This window comes from Nuphar pumila, chromosome 1, assembly GCF_984573655.1.
Source record: "Nuphar pumila chromosome 1, dmNupPumi1.hap1.1, whole genome shotgun sequence".
Taxonomy (NCBI): domain Eukaryota; kingdom Viridiplantae; phylum Streptophyta; class Magnoliopsida; order Nymphaeales; family Nymphaeaceae; genus Nuphar; species Nuphar pumila.
In genome coordinates, this window is record NC_143249.1 from 166,600,703 (window position 1) to 166,621,496 (window position 20,794).

Below are 20,794 nucleotides of genomic sequence, written 5' to 3' on the forward strand. Positions count from 1 at the left end.
GTTACTCTATGGATTTGGATAAAACTCTCGATAATCTAAGTTTTAAATATGCAATTGCTTCTAATGAATCTGAACATTTGATAAAAATGATGAAAGATGAGTTGGATTATGTGAGGAATAGAGTTTGTAAACTAACTGCTTTGCCTAAGGATTGCAAGGCAATTGGTAGTAAGGTTCTCAAAAAGAAACTTAAGGCGGATAGATATTGATAAGTTTAAGGCAAAATTAGTTACAAAAGGCTATTCCCAATGTGAGGGTATAAATTATGAAGAGGTTGATTCTCATGTGGCAAAATTAGCTTCTATTCATATTGTTTTAGCACTGGTAGCTTATTTTGATCTTAACTTATATCAAATAGATGTGAAAACAAATTTTTTGAATGGTGAATTAAGAAAATCATATTTATGCAACAACCAAAAGGTTTTGAAATTGAAGATCAAGAAGATAAAGTATACAAGTTGAATAAATCCATGTATGGGCTTAAGCAGTCATACTTGATATTTCATAAGGCTATAACCAAGTTGGGTTATAAGGCAAATAATTTGAACTAATGTGTATATGCCAAAAATAGTTAGATTAAGTTTATTGTTCTCGATTTGAAATAAAGGATATGGGTGAATACTCATATATCCTTAGAATTAAAATCTAGAAAAATAAAAGATTAAGGTGGTTATGCTTAAGTCAAGAGAAATATCTTGATCATATTCTAAAAATATTTAGAATGCAAAGTACCAAGGCAAATAATACTCTTGTGGTTAAAGGATTAAGACTAAGTAAGAATGATTGTCTAAAAGATGGACAAGAAAGATTACATGTTCCCTATGCTGAGGCAATTGAATGTCCAATGTATGCTATGATTTACACTAGACTAGATTTAAGTTTTGTTGTGAGTCTAGTAAGTAGATATCAAAGCAAACTTAAGCTCCCTTATTGGGGAGCAATGAAAATATTTTTTTGATATATAAAGGAAACTAAGGAACTCAAGCTATGTTATCAATTATTCTGATACAGATTTTGCTAGTGATAGCGATGAAACGAAATCTACCTCTAGTTATGTATTTACTTTAGATGGGGCAGTTGCATGATCATGCAAAAATCAAGAGTGTGGCACAACATACCCAGGAAGTTGAATCTATAGTTACATGACAACCACCTTTGGTGTCTGGATAAATCGCTTCCTAAATAATTTGAAATTAGATATTCTAAGAGATTTAGTTTAAATTTATTTTGATAATAAAGATATTATTCATTTAATTTATACAGAAGTTGATAGCTCTAAGAGTAAGCATATTAAGGTTAAATACCAATATATTCATGATATGCTTATGAAAAATGAAATAGCAATTGTTTATGTTCCTTCAAGTGACATGATAACAAATTCTCTAACTAAGGTAGTCATTCAGAAAGTTTTCACTAGACATGTGAGTCAAATGGGACTCAGATATGTCTAACTAATGAATATATAAGTCTACAATAGATTATGTGAAGAATATATAACTCAAGAATGTGTTCTGCTAAGTCCTAATAAGTGACTAAGCTTGAAACACTAGTGACTCCTTATGACCAAGTGAGAGATGTAGGATGATGTAGCCATAAACAACCATTAGAACCACTCCAATGATTGTGATTCTCCCAAGTTAAAAGATGTGTTATCTAATAGATAAAATAGTTAAACAAGAAAACTAAATTAACTAAAATATAAAACATAGTATAATATATAGTTACATAACATAATTCAAGAGAGGCGTCTCTTGAGATTGAAGGGACATTTCTCCTTTGGGCACAACCAATCCAACACCCTTTGGTGGAGTATAAATGTGAGGCTAGGAAGGCCAGTTCACATACATATGAGATACAGAAATTCAGTGATTATAAAATCATAAACTAGAGGTTGTAATTAAAATTCAGTGCCCTTGGAAATTTTCCGCGTAACTTTGCATGCCCTTCAATTTCTCTATTTTATCAATCTCTGCTTCTGCTATGCACCCAGAGTTTGACATATCTTGTGATCCACCGGATTAGTTAACCGAGTCCATTATACTATACATATGAGATACAAAAAATCATACTATCAGAAAAATTGAGCAAATCCAAAGGACCAGACGATCTAACCTGAGTTCAACTCATATTCGAGCAAATATGTGAACTAACAAAGTTCGAGCAAGGGTTTAAGCCATGATCAAATAATATTTAAGCTCAATTAATCTTGATTAGCCTAATTAAGCTCAATTTATATATTGTATGAGGGATATAGAGATAGGTTTGTTAAATAAAAAGCAAAAGGGTAGGATTGCCACAAGCTTAAAAGTGAAGGCTCCCATGACATGCCCCAACCTTTACTTTTAAGCCCATGACAAGAACATTAGCTTTTCATGAAAGAGGCAGTGGGTTTGAATCCTGCCTCTTCTATAACTTATTTCAAATAAATAAATAAATAACTCAACTCCACACAAGTCGAGCTGAGCCTAAATTTGGCTTGATCCAACCAGAGCTTGCACAAGGTTGTTGAAGTTCTGCTTAAGCTCAAGTCAAGCTCAAAAATGCTTTTTAAAAACAAAGCTCGATCATCCTTGGTTGGGCTCATATAGAGTGCTATGTTCAAGGAGAGGACATTTTTTCAATAAAATTTTTTTGCATAAAAGAGACCTACTTTCATAGAAAAGTGACCTCTTTTTTAAGGAACATAAAACAAATATTTTAATAAGAAAATATGGAAATGCTCAAATAATGTGAAAATATTATCTTTCCTATTAAAATATATGTAAAGAAGTTAGCTTTCCTATCAAAATGGGTTCACAACTCCCATATTTCTCCCCTCGGCATCCTTTTTCAAGGAAAGTGACTTCCTTTGGGTGAGGGTGGAAAAAACACCAATTAGGGGGTGTTTGATTCTGTGAGACACCTGCTGCATGGGCCCCACACACTAGATCTGGCATGGTCATTCAAACATGGGACACACAGATAGTGCTGGTGGCCATCCCATGGATTATAAAATGTTGTCCCGTGGTGTTCAATCCCTCCCCATGGAACACCCGAACACTTAAAAAAAAAGGAAGAGTCAAGGTGTGTACACCCCAACTTTTTCACTCTTTTTTCTCCTCTTGCTTCCTTTGGCATTGAGGACCTACCGGTGATGAGTCCTTCTGGTGGTACACACACACACACACACTCTCTCTCTCTCTCACCCTAGGTATGCTTAGATTTTAAGGGTTTTGTATCTTCATTCTTATTTTTACAAATTTATTGAGTGAATGCATGCAAAATTTGAATTCATTTTGGGTATGCTTTGATTTTAGGGGTCTTGTATTTGCAATTTATTGAGTGAATGTTGTTAGATCCAAATTTATTTTTTGGATATGCTTCAGACTTTAGGGGTTTTATAATTTAATCTCTATTTTTTAATTTATTGAGTGAATGATGCTAAATCCAAATTTATTTTTTTAATATGCTTTAAATTTTAGGGTTTTATATTTTAATTCTTATTTTTGCCACTTATTGAGTGAATGATGTTGAATCTATTTTTTTATGCATTAGATTTTAGGAATTTTATTTTTTAATCTCTATTTGTGTAGTTTATTAAGTCAATGATGCTAAGTACATATTTATTTTTCATATATGTTTTATATTTTAAGGTTTTTGTCTTTTAATTAATATATTTTCTATTTATCGAGTGAATAATACTAAATCCTATTTTTTTGTGTAAGCTTTAAATATGAATTTAGTTTTTAGATATGCTTTAGATTTTAGGGGTTTTATATTTTATTTATTTTTTTTATAATTTATTGAGTGAATTATGCTATATTTGTAATACCTATAATTGTTTATTATTATTAAATAAATAAAAAATATAACTTGATCTCAAAGGTGGTTTGCAATTTTAATTTATATTTAAATTTTATTTTAATTCAATTTGGGCTTGAATACACATTTGGAATTAATTTGGGTCTAAATAGGGTAGTTGGACCCAAGTGTGGGATGCTCCCATTTTGATTTGGACTAATTGATCCACCTAGGATCCAAGTGGGACAAATTATTGAAGATAGTGGAAAGTGGGGCTCACTCGTAGGGCAACCCAAAATAGAAAGATGAGGAAGCATATAGAAGATTTCCACTCTCCCTCCTTAGCCGTCACCCCACTCTCTTATTTTTATCTCACTTTCACGCCCCACCTATCCCTATTTTTAACCCTCACCTCTCATTTTCTCTCATCTCACTCTCTCAATTTTCCTAGCTTATGCCCCTCTCATCTCTCATTGCTCTCTCTCTCTAATTCATGCAACTCTCTCATTCATCTCATCTCTCTCTCTGATTTCTCTCTCTTAATGTCTCTACCCTCTCTCTCTTCTACGACTTCGGAGAAGACATTGTTGCCATAGAGGAGAGCTTCAACCCAACAATTTTGAAAAAGTTTTATTCTTAATGATATTAAAGGATATTTGATTTCAACATTTTGGTGAGAGCTTCATCTCTAACGATTTTGGTGAAGCTTCATTTCAATATTTTTGAGGAGTTCTACGTTCCTAACGCTTTTTTAGGAGTTCTATTTTCAATGTTTTTGAGGATTTTCTATTCTAACAATTTTTGAAATTTTTTGATAGTTGAATTCTAATATTTTTTATGAGGTAGGGTACATTCTAACTATTGTGTGTTAATATAGTTTTAAAATATGTATATTGGATAGATGTTTCATACAAATTTGAATTTATATTATCATTGGATTTGAGTTTTTTCTAAAATCTGAAATTTATATGTGTTGGAATAGTGTTTTATGAAAATATTAATTTATATTATTGTTGGATTTGAGTTTTTTTCAAATCTGAAATTTATATATGTATTGAAATTATGGTTCATGCAAATCTAAAATTATATTTGTATTGAATTTTTTGTTTTATGCAAATATAAAATTATAATTATGCTAGATTTATGTTTATACAAATTTGAAATTATGTTGTTGGTTATAAAATTTATGCGCACATAAATTGTTTATGCAAAGGTTTATGTGCACATAAAATCTGACTTTATAAAGTGTTTATGTGCACATGAAATCTAATTTTATATATTGCATATATGCACAAAATTTTTAGATTTAATAGTGTGTATATGTATACAAAAATTTCATATTTAATAATGAGCACATGTGCACAATAAATTAAAATTTAATAGTGTGCATATGCGCACAAAACTTCTAAATTTAATAGTGTGCATATGTGTACAAGAATTTCAATTTTAATGAAGTGATTATATGTAAAAAAAAATTTGTTTCAATGGCTTGTATATCTGCATATAAATTTCAAATTTAATGTTGTACATATATGAACAAAAATTTTAGCCTCAACGGTGTATATGTGCATAAAAAATTCATATTTAATGGCGTGCATATATACACAGAAAATTCAATTTGAATGATATGTATATGTGCAAAGAAAAAATAGTTTTAATGGTGTACACACAGAAAATTCAGACTTAATAGTGTGCATATGTGTACAAAAAAATTTAGTTTAAATGATCTGCATATATGCATAGAAAAATCAGTTTGAATAATATGCATAGATTTTTATAAAAAAATTAGTTTGAATAGTATGTTTGTGTGCACAAAAATTCTGAACTTGTCATGTGCCTAATGGAAAATGATATGCACAAAAACTTATTTGAAATATCATTTATGTGTATAGAAATATATGCAATACCATTACTATAATGAATTAATGTTAAGCATGATATGATATGTTGTTATGTTGTTAAGCATGATGTTAATATATTGTCATGATATTAGAATGCTTCTATAATGTTAAGCATGATGTTAACGTAATGTCATGATGTTAAGCATATGTTGATATGTTGTATCATGATATTAATATGTTGTCATGATATTAAAATATTATTATGATGCTAAGCATGATGTGAATATGTTATCATGATAATTAAAATGTTGTCACAATGTTAAGTATGTTATGAGATGTGACTTGTGTTTGAAAAGCTAATGAGAAGTATATCATGTGTTGTGATGGTGCAAATAACATAAAAAATATAATTGTGTACATGGATGCTCATAAGAAAATAATTGAGCAAATGGTTCAAAAATGAAATCATGAACATGCTTAACTGAATGAGTTATCTATGTGAATGTGATATGTGATTGTCATGTGTTGTCACAATTTATTGCTTTCGTCGAGAAAGACAAATGTGGGAGAGCTACATTAGAAGGGGGTATTTAGGACACTATGGTCATGAAGGGCAAATTGTAAATGACATATAAAAAAAAGATATATAGATATGCCTTGACCTATTGCTATTAATAAAGATTACTTATTTGGCACATTATAGGTATACTTGGAGGGTGTATGTTATCTGATATTTATGGATTTTGGGTACACTGGGAGGATGTATGTTACAAAATCTCCTAGGATTCTGGGTACACCTTAAGAAGGTGTATGTTATAAAAAATGCTTGGCTTACCTTGGAGATAGTAGGTGGTATAATCCATGAGTAACTACGTAAGATATTTTTTATGAAAATGAGGCATCTCACTTGGTCTCTAATCCTCATGTGGTAGGAGGTCTAGACTCTCAATGTGTCACATATCATAGGTCTCACTACTGCTATAATAGTATAAGATGCATCCTAGTTTATACAACATTTGCAGAGTCTCAATCGTGAACCGCCCACTTAGGGATTTGATTCAGTAATTCACCTAAAAAATTAAAATACATAGCATAATAAACATCCCATGAGGTAAACTTTGTCTGGATGATTTTCTATGAGTACCTGATGTGAGTGGTAATCAAGAGAAACAAATAGCTTATACTTGTACACATTTGTTTTGTGTTAAACATGTCCTAACAATGCAAACACTCAGTCATGGATATTTTACATAATATTGCATGACACTAAATTAAAATATAAAATTACTAAAAAAGTCATACATGAGATTAGGTATTGGCTTTGGTTAAAACTATTATAATGTGCATAGATTTTGAATTTATGTGTTGAAAGCATGCAACTAATGATTTGTATACTTGATCATGGTTATGTGTTTAATTTTGCTAATTGATGCAAGAGAAATTATTAAAAATACTTATTTGAAGCATTGTAATTATTATGTAACATATGCATTGTAACGTGTATATTTTCTCCTAAATTTATATGTCCTAAATTTTTGGGTTAAAAGTTTTGGGGCATTATAATATTAAAAAAAATTTATGCTTAAAATATTTATTTTTTAGTTAAAGTATCAAATTTTTAACATTTGTATTCAAGTTGTTCACAATGATGAATCAAATGTGGGACAAATGGATAGTAGTGTTCTAACATGTTAGATGCCTACACTAGACAAAGATAAGGGCACCTTGTAATTGTCCTAAAAAGGGTCAGGACAGAATAGACAAAACACGATGTCATTGCCAAGCGTTGTCTGCGAAGCAGACACACCATTTACGTGTTTAATGTATAAAATATATGGGACGTGACACTGTCCTGGACAATAGAGTCACACTCTGTTTTCCTGAAAATGGGGACTCGTGTGAGGCAGAAGGGATACAACAGTGCCTTCTATTTATGTTCGCTGCCTGTAACTTGGATGACACCGCGGGGCCCGCATTGGTACGACATACTCTTGCGTCCCTCAAACGTTCCTTGGTGTAGAAATTGCCAATATAAAACCTTTTGACAAACAAAAAGAGTTTTCATATGAAAAATGTTTTCAGATTGAGGCACATTTCATGTGAAAAAGTTTCCTGGGCTTAAGGCCGTCCTCATCGGCGCTGCTCACGCCTCCCTGTTTGACGATACCAGCACCCAACGCTCTCTCTCTCTCTCTCTGAGAAACAGAGATCCACAACGACCAACAACCTTGCTTCCGAGGATCGGTGGTCGATATTGTGCGTTCTAGTTTCTCCCTGCTTTTCCTCTTGGGGGTACGTTAGATTCTTCAAAATTGAGCTAATTCTAATCTCCAATTGATAAGTGCATTATGTGATCTTGAATTAGGGCGTCTACCTAACAGATTCTAGATCTATTTGTTACGGTTATTTTGTTTGGCAATTGTAAAAGAGGATGTTATTTGCATCTTGTCCTTCAATTTTATTTGGTCTCATTCTCTTTGCATTTTCCCTCTGAAAATGGTCATGATCATCACATTTTTATTGGCATTTTAGCTATAAGCTCCACATACCTGGCATAATAGATGCAATTTTGTGTTGCATTCTCATTTCTAATTGATAAGGGCAGTATGTGATCTTGAATTAGTCCCTTTGATTCTTGTCATAGACGTCTCAGTCCTTTTTATATGTGGTATAGGATTGTCACGTATATATGTTGTGTTCTGAGAAAGCTGGTTTCAAGTTCAGTTTCCACCTGTTACACAATTCTGCGATATTACACAATTCTGAGATATAATATTCACGCTCCATTGGCCTTATATCCCACTTATAGACCAGACAATGCGAGAAAGATTTCCTCTTCTCGTCATAAAAGTCCTGCGGGATATGTATCGATTTCTTGCCTCCATCATCAAGGGGTGGAGGCAAATCAAGGTTGGGTTGAATCACCGCATAACTCATGATTTGCGCCAAGGATCGAAGAGGTTTGTCTTGGCAGCCTACCGTCCTAACCTTTTCAGCATGATGAACATTGTGATGACTGGTTGCATCGTCACCTCCACAATAAGACAAAGCAGGTTATATGTCCCCCCTCCCCCCCCCCCCCCCGAACAGGGCCGGTACTGGATGCATGTAACAATGGATACCGATAAGGTTAAGCAAGTCAAAGCAACGATTTAATGAACGACAGTATGCGATTTGATGTTTGCTTATAATGAGCATCGAGTTGTCGCTTACCATGCCAATAGAATACTCATGTCGTACATGTGTGTTGACGATAACGCTCTCATTATATCCACGAGGCTATAACACGAGTTCAATAGAAGTCGCTGAGAGAGCAGCGATATGCATGCGAAAATCACCCCCCAATGCGTGTAACGATGTGTTTCTGCATGCACACGTTTTCAAAGTCTGTGTACAAATATCTTACAAATACATATTACAAAACATATAATATCGAATAAATCGATATACTAATCGATTTGTAAGATATTGAAAATCGATACGGCAGTTCAGCATAATAACTTACAACTCGACAATACAAAATCATACTGTCTAAAAGGTGGATAAATATATCGCACAATAAATTACAAATAGATAAGGAAGAAATTTATCATAATAGCAAACAAATCGATATTAACTAACAAAAATGTGTCTCACAAAAATGGGAGTATGTTACTAATACAGGGGTTTGACATACAATGTAGGATACCTGATGGGGTAGAGGCCCTTCCTAGCATTTGTAAACAAGCATTCTTGTCAACAGGTCCCAGCGTCTTACAAATATCGATAAGTTTCCAACCATCGTAAGGAGAAGATCTACCTGCAATAAACAAACAATGCCTTAATGGCACACAACACGACATGCCTTCTTCATCGATAGCATGATGAGATGAAAAGCTACTCACGCTGCCTTAATGGCACTGGTTGGAATGTTTGTGCATCATTGCTTTCTTCCATGATGCCTAACGACAACAAAAATGAAGAGAAGACACGGGAATGTTTTGTAACACAAGACAGACACGAGAAGGCAACAATGTGTTGTAAAACAGGGTAAAAAGCAAGGCGGAAAACTCGACTGGAGAAGAAGGAAAAGTTTGGGTTGATAATGGGAGCTACTGTTACAGCAGATGGCGCATGAGTTTAATGGATAGGGAACGTCTCCACTTTAAATAGTTAACATCAAACTTTCCAACCATCGTAAGAACAAGATCTACCTGCAATAACCAAACAATGCCTTAATGGCACACAAGACGACATGCCTTCTTCATCGATAGCATGATGAGATGAAAAGCTACTCACGCTGATGGCACTGGTTGGAATGTTTGTGCATCATTGCTTTCTTCCATGATGCCTAACGACAACAAAAATGAAGAGAAGACACGGGAATGTTTTGTAACACAAGGCAGGCACGAGAAGGAAACAATGTGTTGTAAAACAAGGCGGAAAACTCGACTGGAGACGAAGGCAAAGTTTGGGTTGATAATGGGAGCTACTGTTACAGCAGATGGCGCAGGAGTTTAATGAATAGGGAACGTCTCCACTTTAAATAGTTAACATCAAACTTTCTGGATGGAGGACTTTTTTGTCAGCTTCTCGAACTGTCGTTTGACAACTTTTGAATGGAGGATATTTTTGTCATTTTCTCGAACCGTCGTTTCAGGGCATGAAAAGCAAGTAAGGGTGATTAGGTCTTTGCAACAGCACCAGAGTCCGGTGCAAAGTTATGTCAACTTACATGAGAATACGAGACCCATGTGCATGAATACGTGGCGCTCATTCGACCCCCCGAACACAGACGTGGGATTCAGTGAATCATCGGGGGCGAACATACACCACCCTCTCATTGCTCCACTTCTAGACCTGCCTAGGGGTGTCAATAAGTCAGGTTTGACCCTTATCCGACCTGTACCATACCCTGAAGGGTTGAGCTTTGGTGATAAACAAGAAGGTTCGATTAGAATCTGGGTCAGACCAGAAGGGTTTGATTAATATATGGATCTGGGTATGGTTTGTGAAATTTCATACCAGACTTGGGCCCGACCCGAGTTCCAACTAAGATCCACAATTTCCAATGTAAAAAAATTCAAAAAATATTATTTTACTGGGCATGGTCCAGGTTTGGTTATAGGATTAGGGTATGGTTTCTCTTATGGTGAGTCCGATTAGACTTGGGTTCGGACCTGCCACCATAATCTCAAATCAGGTCTGGGTTTGGTTTCACCTGGGTCCAAACCAAACCTGACCCATTGATATACCTAGACACGCCACTCAACCCTGCAGCAATAGCAAGGGAGCGGCCTGTTGTTTCCACCCAGCTTCACGTTCCAATGAAGGGAAGCAGCTGTCAGGAGGGGGTGCACCAATCAGTTAGAATCCCAGTCAGCACGTCTGGCAAGATCCACTGTCCAAAGGCCGGAGATCACACAGAGGGATGCTGGAGGAGAAAAACCCTAGCAGAAGTTTTCTTTTGAAAAGCCTAGAGAACTTTTTTTGTAAAAATAAATTTTGATATGCAAACTTTTCCTATGCAAAATTTTCCCTTCTATCAGATATTTTCTCAATTTCAAATGTGGTTTGTAGCACACACACTTGTCTATTATCCCTTATTTCGTTTCCATCTGATAACTCTTTGAACTCTCCTCATTTGCAAGGCTTTACCATTTTTATCCAAGCCCTCTTTTTGCTCTCTCTCTCTCTCTCTTTGGCCATGTTCTTTTCTTTAACTTGAAGTGGTTGTTTTGGTCACACCCTTGTGGAATAGTGTTAATATCAAGCTTTTACTGCATTAGTGGGTGAATCCAAACACATCCTTAAGGAGATATTTTTCATCGTTTTCATTATTATGTGCCTCACTGAGTCCTCCATGGTCTTGCAGAGTCTGGGATTTGGAACAAGAGGATGATTGAGATCAGAAGATTTGTGATCTAGAAATGCCTGGATTTTGTTCCACGTGATCCAGGAAACCAAATCATGGTATGGGAGGAACTTGGTTGTTAGAATTTGTATTGTATTTGGTGTTGCATTTTTTAATGCATCATAAATTTCATCTTTTCGAGATCATTTGTTTCAGTATTTTCAGTATTCATTTGTCTGCAAGATCCATCCTTTAGGGGTTCTTTGATATGCTCCCTTGTCTAGAAAAACTTGGATAATCAGGGCAGTACCTTTATGGACCCTGATTCTGGGTAAGCATGGGTGTCAAAACATGCCCTTATCTGGAAATGATGGGATAGTCAAGGACATTGTATTCTTCGCTGCCATTCAATTTTTTGGATGACTGAATGCGAAAATGCTTGAACAGGTTCTTTCAAGTGCTCAAAATGGTTCAGCATGATATTTCCCGCTTGCTTCCTTTTAAGTGGCAGAAGTGGGTTCTGTTCAAATCTGTGATAGTTTACAATTTGCAAGACTTGCTCTGAACACTTCTGCCTAAATAATTGTTGATTCATGCAAAATTATACCCTAGTCTAACTACTTCAGAATTAATAGTTGAAGACTTGATCTTGATCTGAACCAAACAAATAGTGAAAAATCCTAAAGCATTAATTCAGGTTAGCAAAATCGTGCACCTAAATTTGACACAATATTTTCAATTCCTTTGTTGAATAACCACGTTTCTGCAATTGATTTTATGAGTTTTTGGGGGTCACTGTATAACTAAAAATTGTCCAGGTTTGTGAAATATTTGTTGGCCAACTTATCCATGGTGATACTCTACGCTTTCTTTGTAACCAAATTACTTAGTCATCGGCTAATCCAACTTGTTCAAGGTAGGATGCCAGGCTTATCAAACTCATGGAAATGACAGCCTCAAGATGAGGGGCTTATATCTGCAGTGATGAAACATCTGCAGCTCTGTTTGTGTTATAAATATTCGAGTCATTGCTGCATTGTAGAGCAATTGTATGGATGCCTTTTTGCTCTGTTTTTGCTAAAATCCTTAGGAATAACAGTTCATATCTCCTGTAATGAATATGCAGCACACAGTATATGAGGCACTTCTATAAATATCTCTTTCCCAATTACCAGTGGTTGAGAGTTTTTTCACCATTAAGCTCTGTCTTGACATGTTTCTACAACTGTGTACAAAGGATTTTCAGAAATATGGTCAAGTCATTGGTTGAGTGAGGCTGCTATTTTGGTGAAGTTGCCTATCTTAGCCAAAGGGTCTCAGATAGGGTAGGGATCATCAAAACAGAGTCATCCAATATAAAGATTATTTGCAGTGCTGGTTATCCGGTAGGATTGTTCTTTTGCACCTCTCTAAATTGCAGTCATCGTGAGATCTTGGTCTACTCAATCATCATGAGCTCCCAAGCACACAGATTATCTATAAATGGATAACGGAAGGCTTGTTATTCAGCAGTATAACATGCCTTATATACTGTGTCAACCAAACCAATATCAACAGACTTCTTTCTATATTTTCTATACGAAAAGATCTATCCGATCCATCTGAGCAACCTATGAATGAAATGAGATAGAAATACATATTATATAACACATGGTAGATGGTTTATTTAACTCTGGAGCCACTCACATATTCTATAATTGTCTCATAAACTTGTTAAATGGTTCTGGATGACTTGATCACACTGTTTTGTCATCTTCAAAACAACATGAGAAAAAAACAGTGCCTTCATGGAGTTAATGAGTTACATCAACTTGCTGGCAGATGAAGTCATGATGAGATGGGACTGTCTCATGCTTGTTAATAATTAGACATGATATGAAAACTGAGCCTGATTTTTCAGTCAGTTTATCTTATTTTTATTTTATCCAATAGCTTAACTTTAAGATTTCCTGTTGCCTTGTAAAATTCAGAAACTGAAGGCCTTATAGTCCATTTATTTTATTACAACTTTGAGGGAAAAATTCATACTATTGATTGCAAATGAAACATAGAATGACAACCCCATGGTGGTCAGTGTGAAATATGGCACATAAGTGATGCCTTGACATGCATAAACCATATGACTGAATAGCTATGTAGTCAAAAGTGCTAGTCGGTGTCTAGGCGATAGACACCTAAAAGGCCTAGGCAGGACTAGTTGGAAGAAAAAAAATAAATAAAAAATTGTAGAATTTACAATAATATATATTTGTATAAGACTTAGAATTTATATTTATATATCTGAAAAAATGAGTAGATATACATATAAAAAAATACAATATATATATATATATACTAACTAGAATAAGAGAAATGAAATATGAGAACTAGAAATATGGGCATTTCCAACACTTTTTTAGCAAATCCAACCATGTCGATGTGCTTGGCATGGCGAATTCTTTAGGAATCAACCATTGGATCATGCATTTTCAATGAAAAAATGTGATTTTTGAATGCTTGAATATTTATGAAGATTATGAGCCATTGATTTTAAAACCTTAAAAAAAATCATGTTTATGCATCAAAATTGGACAATTCAAGAGCAGATTCTTATAAATCCAAGCACGTATATCACATCCTAACGGTTAGATTCAAGAGAAAATAACAAAAATTCCATGAAAAGCGGTTCACACATTAGTTCTCATATTTTCAGTTCTCACATATATATATATATATATATATATATATATATATATATATATATATATATATATATATATATATATATATATATATGAGAAAATATTTTCTACTAATGAAGGTAAGGAACCAATGAGCTAGAAATCAAAGGTGCAAGTTGTATCAACTCAATCTAACCACATAGATGTGTTCAACATAGTTTGTTTGCTAAGGATCAAGCCTTGGATCGTGCTTTTTTGATATAAAATTGTGATCTTTTGAGTTATGAAATTTTGGCACATTGTGGCCCATTGATTTTTGGACCTATTTAAAAACCTAATTACTTGTCATAATCACATGATTCAAAACAAATTTCCTACTAAACAAACCATGTAGATCACATCTGTAACATTTGATTTACAAAAAATTGGAAATTTTTGAAGAAAAGATTGATTTCTACTCATTAGTTCCTTACCTTCATTAGTAGCCAATATTCAGTTTGTATATATATATATATATATATATATATATATATATATATATATATATATATATATATATATATGAGAACGGGCATGGTCCACCCCCTGTCCTCCCCTTTAAAATCAGTTTGTATGTTTCTACTCTTAGATCAAACTTTTTTTTATGTGTAGGTAATATTTTACAAGGGTCCAAAAATTTATAAATTTTTCTACATTATAAAATGTTATCTATACATAAAAAAACTTTCATCCATGAGTTTATGCACATGTTTTCAACCATGGAGATGTAAAAATCTCTATAAAAAGAGCATTTGTGTACGAACACAATGCTAGAAACACGAAATGTACACAAAGGCACAAGGAGAACTCTCACAAGTGCACAAAGGCACGGATACACATGCACAAAGGCATAAAAAATGAACTTCAATATATTGAGACCCAAATGGGCTTTACAAAAAGCATAAGGAAACTCAAGGGGGAGCACCCCTATTTATACAAATGGGAGACCATGGAGGGGCTCCCAATATAATCGTTGGGACCCCTCCAACAGTCATAATTTGGATCGTTGGAGGGCCCAACGATCATATTGTGTGGGCCCCTCCATGTGCAAAAAAACAAAAGAATAAAAAGAAAGGAAATAAAAAGAAATAAAAAGTAAAAAGTTACAAACATATTCTATAAAAAAGAATGTGTAAAATGAGGTGAAATGATGAATATACCCTTATCAGGTACAAATATATATATATATATATATATATATATGTATATAATGAGATAGATACATATACATATATATACGAGATATATATGTATATGTATCTCTATATATATACAAATATATATAAAAGATACAATACAATTTAACACCCCCCTCAAACTTAGGGTGACATAACCAAAAATTTGTCAAGAAGGAAGTTGAACCGCGGAGAACACAGTGCCTTGGTGAAGAAATCTGTCAACTGATATTCTGAAGTTACATATGGAAGATCTATGACTCCTTTCAGATATGCTTCTCGAACATAGTGACAGTCCATCTCAATGTGTTTAGTCCGCTCATGAAATGTATAATTTTTGGTAATATAAATTGTACTCTTGTTATCACAGCATAGCTTGGTGGGCCCTTCTACATTGATCCCCATGTCTTCTAATATCTGATGAATCCATACAATTTTCATGGTAGTAGTTGCCATAGCTCGATATTCAGCTTCGGTAGAGGATAAAAACACTTTTTGCTGCTTCTTATATCTCCATGAGATCAGCGAGTCTCCTAAAAACACACAAAAACCAATAGTAGAGTGACAGTTATTTGGGTCACCTCCCCAGTTAGAGTCAGTATAAGCAATTAATTTCAATTCAAAGGAAGATGATAAGAATACTCTCTTATTTAATGTACCCTTTATGTATCTGATGATCCACAAAATGGCACTCATGTGAACAGACGTTGGTGCATGTTGAAACTAGCTTGCAGTATGGACTGCATGAGATATATCTGGCCTAGTAATACTCAGATATATCAACGAACCCACAAGCTGTCTATAGGGAGTGGGATCTGTGAGGGGAGTGCCATCATCAATTTTCATTTTGGCTCCTATTATAGCAGGAGTTTAACAAACTTTATTATCTGTAATACCTGACCTGTCAAGAATCTCAGAGGCAAGCTTAGTTTGAGATAAAAATAACCCTCTATGAGAGTATGCCACTTCAATACCCAAAAAATAAGTTAGAAATGCCAAGTCATACATCTCAAATTTATCCTTTAAAATTGATTTTATGTTTTTAACTCCTTTAATATCACTTCCAGTTATTAGCATATTATTCACATATAAAAGCAGTATTACTATCCCTACATTGGTTTTTCTAACAAATAAAGCGGTGTTAGTGAAACATGACGAGAATCCATTTTCTATCATTACAAAATTAAATCTATCATACCAAGCCTTGGGGGCTTGTTTTAGACCATAATGTGCTTTTCGAAGATGAAACACCTTTCCTTTGGGAGTCTCCATTCCTGGCGGAGCATCCATATATACTTTTTCATTTAGATCACCATTTAAAAAGACATTTTTGACGTCCATTTGAAAAATATTCTATTTTCTAATTGAAACAATGGTGATGAGACATCTGATCAGTGTTATTAAAAATGCGCCTCAAGGCACAAAAAGCGTGCCTCGCCTCAAGGCGAGGGCCTTTGTGCCTTGAGGCATAACATAAAAGCGTAAATGCCCTGAGGCGTACGCCTCATACGCTTTGAGGCGTACGCCTCAGGGCGAGGTGCGCCTCAAGGTGAGGCGTACATGCCTCAAATTTTTTATATCGAGGACCCTCATTCTCTGCTGGTCTCTCTGCTCTCTCACATCTCTCTTGTCTCTCACTCAGGCCCTCTCTCGTCTCTCAGCAACGCTATATCTCATGTGCTATTAGTGATGGAATTGCTGAATCTCAAAACCCACTTGTTAATTTTCTCATCCTCTCATTGTTTATAACAATCAGAACCCAAGTGGAGCAGCATCAGCGCACAAATTACTGCTGTCTCTCACTAAACGAATAGCCAAAATTGAAGCGGATAAAAAGCATAAGTGGGGTTTACGGGCTCATGTTAATTTGTTTGCAAGAATATTGGTAATCTCAAAGAGAGAGAGAGAGAGAGAGAGAGAGAGAGTACCTGGAAAGCTGGAACACAACTCCTCATTTTTCCTCTTTCGTTTGAGGTCTTTGGCACGTTCGAGTTGCCTCTTCACACGCATATACTGTGGGACATGGGGATGACCTAAACCGAACCGATCTGACGCAATTTTAATTAGAGTCCATGCCACCCAATGGCCCAACCCTGACCCACCGACGAGAGGGGATCAGGTCAGAATGTGCTCACGGTATTCCGTCAGAGCACTTCTGGATGCCGTTGATCTCAAGATGGACGGTAGTTGTCAGTGTTTGTGAGACCCTTTTTTCTTTTCAGCAAAATAGAGTTGCCTATCAAACACGAACAAAAGGGCTCACGATGCATGAGTTGGATTGTCACAATTTTATGGCAGTAAATGATCTATGCCTTTAAATCAAAACGGTAGAGAAAGAGAGAAGAAATAGAACACCATGGTTCGGCTACTATGCCTATATCCACGATGGACTTATTTCATTGTGGCCATGAATAATTGTTGTTCAACTCTGTTAATTCTTGTATAGGTTCATCTATATGGCTTATATAGAATTGAATGAATGCTCATCTAAGTTGTTGCATTAATGTTACTTTTACATGTTAATCTCATATTTTTTTAGTATTTATTTGATATTTTTTTATTTCTTCTTGGTTGTTGCTTCATCAATAAAACATTTTTTATTTATTCATAATTTTAGATATTTTTTATAGTCTTTTTTAAGTTATTTTTTTTTAGGTTTACGCTTTACGCCTCGAGGCTTATGCCTCGCCTCAAATTTTGGTGAAGCGCCTCGCTACGCCTCAACGCTTTTCACAACACTGGTCACTATCATATGTTAATTTATCATCACTAGAGATATCATCATCTTTAGATAATAACTCAAATAAAAAAGAATAGTCAACATTTTCTAAGTGATTCATTTTTTTAAAACCACTATCATTTTTCAAAAACGTCACATTCCTTGAGACATATAACTTATCATTCTTAATATAATAATATCGAAATCCTTTTTGGGTTTCAGAATAGCCAAGAAAAGCACAAAGAATGACTTTGGGTGAGAGTTTATAATTTTTATCGATAAGGACAAAACACTTACAACAAAAAACTCTCAATCTATTATAATCGGGTTCTTTTCCATATAGAGTCTCAAAAGGAGAAATTTTATCTAAATTTTTGGATGGAAGACGATTAATAAGATAAATGGATGCAAGAGCTGCCTCAACCCCAAATTTTTTTGGAATGCTTTGGGATATAAGAAGAGTTCTAGTGGTTTCAATGATATGCCTATGCTTCATTTCAGCCAACCCATTTTGTTGTGGGGTCTTAGGACACGATCTTTGATGGACAATACTATAGTCTTCAAGATATTTCTTAAATTCATTAGAGAGATATTTCCCTCCGGAATCGGTCCTAAATATCTTTAAATTACTATTAAATTGATTCTTAATTATCATATGATATGATTTAAAACATGAAAAGATTTCATGCTTGTGTTTAAGGAAATATATCTAACAATATCGAGAAAAATCATCCACAAAAATCACATAATATGCAAAGTCTTCCTTAGATATGACGGGTGCCGGTCTCCAAACATCCAAATGAATAATTTCAAAAGGTTTTGTGGTAAACATAGATCTTTGTTCAAAAGGCATACTTCTCATTTTTCCAAGAATGCAATCATTACAAGAAAAAGTATTTTTACAAAAATATTAACAAAATGCAAATAGGACAACTTGGTGATGTTGGGATGACCCAGTCTTTTGTGCCACACATTTATATCTTTATGTTGGACCACATTATAAAAAGGAGTTTTAGGAATTTGAAGAGAGTCCACATAGTATAAATCTCCTTTCCTAGAGCCTTTCCCAATCAACCTTCCGGACCGGTGATCCTGTATTAAACACTTATTAGATAAGAATTGAATGTCACATCCAAGGTTCGAGAGTTGAGAAACGGAAAGTAAGTTCAAATTTAATTTTGGTATAAATCTAATTTTGGGAATAAAGAAATTTTGGGTTTCAAAGTTTTTAATCCCCTTAATTTCAAAAGAAGTGCCATCCGCGGTTGAAACAAACGATGATGACATATTTTTAGAGTATTCGGAAAGAGAAAAAAATGTTTGGATACATATGAAATAAAGCACCCGAGTAAAAGCCAAAAAGTTTTACTTGGAGGGGAAGGAGTAGATACGACGACACCAGAAATGGCTCCCTTAAGAAAAGGTTGAAGAGCTTTCATAATTTGATTTAAAGAGATAGCTTCATTTGTGGAAGTAGATGCACTTTCTTTTTTTTGAGGTTTGAATGTAGTTGCCATAGTTAATAATTTCTTCTATTTGGGACAAACCGGTTTGATGTGTCTCGGTTCCTTGCAAAAGTGACACACAATTTTACTATAGTCCTTTCTTCCACCTTGTCTACCATTGGATCCTTGATTTTGATTTTTAAAATGAAGAGGTTTATATGTCCTCAAGTTGTTCTCGGGCCTAGAAACGACATTTGCTCCATCACACTCTTCTTGATTTGTAGGCATTGCAAGAACACTTGGATTTTGCTTTCTAATGCCCATGCGAGTTTCCTCTCCGCTTAATTTAGTAATGACGTCTTCAAGAGAGGGAGAGGTGAAGGAGGATAGAATAGAAGATCTAATTTGCTCAAACTCGGGCCTTAGTCCATTCAAAAAATTGAAAAATTGATCTTCTTCTAATTGTTTATGACGAAGCTCAATGGCTTCTCCACTTCACTTTGGTTCAAGCATAGCAAGCTCATTCCAAATGGAAGAGAGTTCGGCAAAATACTCCCTTATAGTCATTTCCCCTTGAAGAAGAGTTAATGCCCTCTTTTGGAGGTAATACTTATGGGACAAGTCCCTAGAAGTGTACATCTTTTCAAGGTACTCCCATGCTTGAGATGCCTTTTTGAACTTTATAATATTGGCGTTGATTCTAGTCTCAACGGAGGAGAAGATCCAAGACAAAATCTTGAAGTTCTTCATTTCCCATTCCTCATATTTTTTGCTATATTCTTCAAGAGCCTTAGTTCTTTCATCTCCCTCAAGAATTTTGATTTCCCCTTTTTCAACCAAAGTAATTTTAGGTTCCGGTTCTGGAATCGAGCCTTGAACATAACCCCAAAGCCCTTTTCCTTTAATATGAGCTTCCATATTTCCGGCCCACACGTGATAATTGGAGCCATTAAGCTTAAAGCCAAGAGAGAAATGAGAGTCTTTTTTACCCATTAGAGAGATAAGATGAGAGAAAAGAATACATACCACAATAAGATTTTAAATCTTACCACAATGAGATTTTAAATCTTACTTGTTGTAGTAATCTTCTAAAATATTGGATGGAGCGGAGTCTTCATGCCAATCACAAAAAAGTTGAACACACGCTTTTCGAGGCACTCGATATTGTGAAGAACCACAAGATTTTCTTTCTCCAAGAAACCTTGCTCTGATACCATGTAAAAATCTCTATAAAAAGAGCATTTGTGTACGAAGACAATGCTAGAAATACGAAGTGTGCACAAAGGCACAAGGAGAACTCTC

The 20,794-nt window shown here is 34.6% G+C and overlaps 1 protein-coding gene across 2 annotated transcripts in view; it reads left to right on the forward strand.

Annotated features, from left to right (window-relative positions):
* The first annotated feature begins 10,905 nt into the window (after positions 1-10,905).
* The window catches only part of LOC149851209 (actin-related protein 2/3 complex subunit 3-like), a 49,175-nt gene continuing 39,286 nt past the window's right edge, over positions 10,906-20,794 (forward strand). Inside the window, exons 1-2 of one of the 2 annotated variants that reach the window (XM_090014172.1) lie at positions 10,906-11,392; positions 11,476-11,573. In XM_090014172.1, coding sequence (XP_089870298.1) covers positions 11,571-11,573 — 3 coding nt within the window. In that variant the 5' untranslated portion in view covers positions 10,906-11,392; positions 11,476-11,570. The remainder of the gene's footprint in view (positions 11,393-11,475; positions 11,574-20,794) is intronic. The other variant, XM_090014181.1, reaches the window with a different exon arrangement.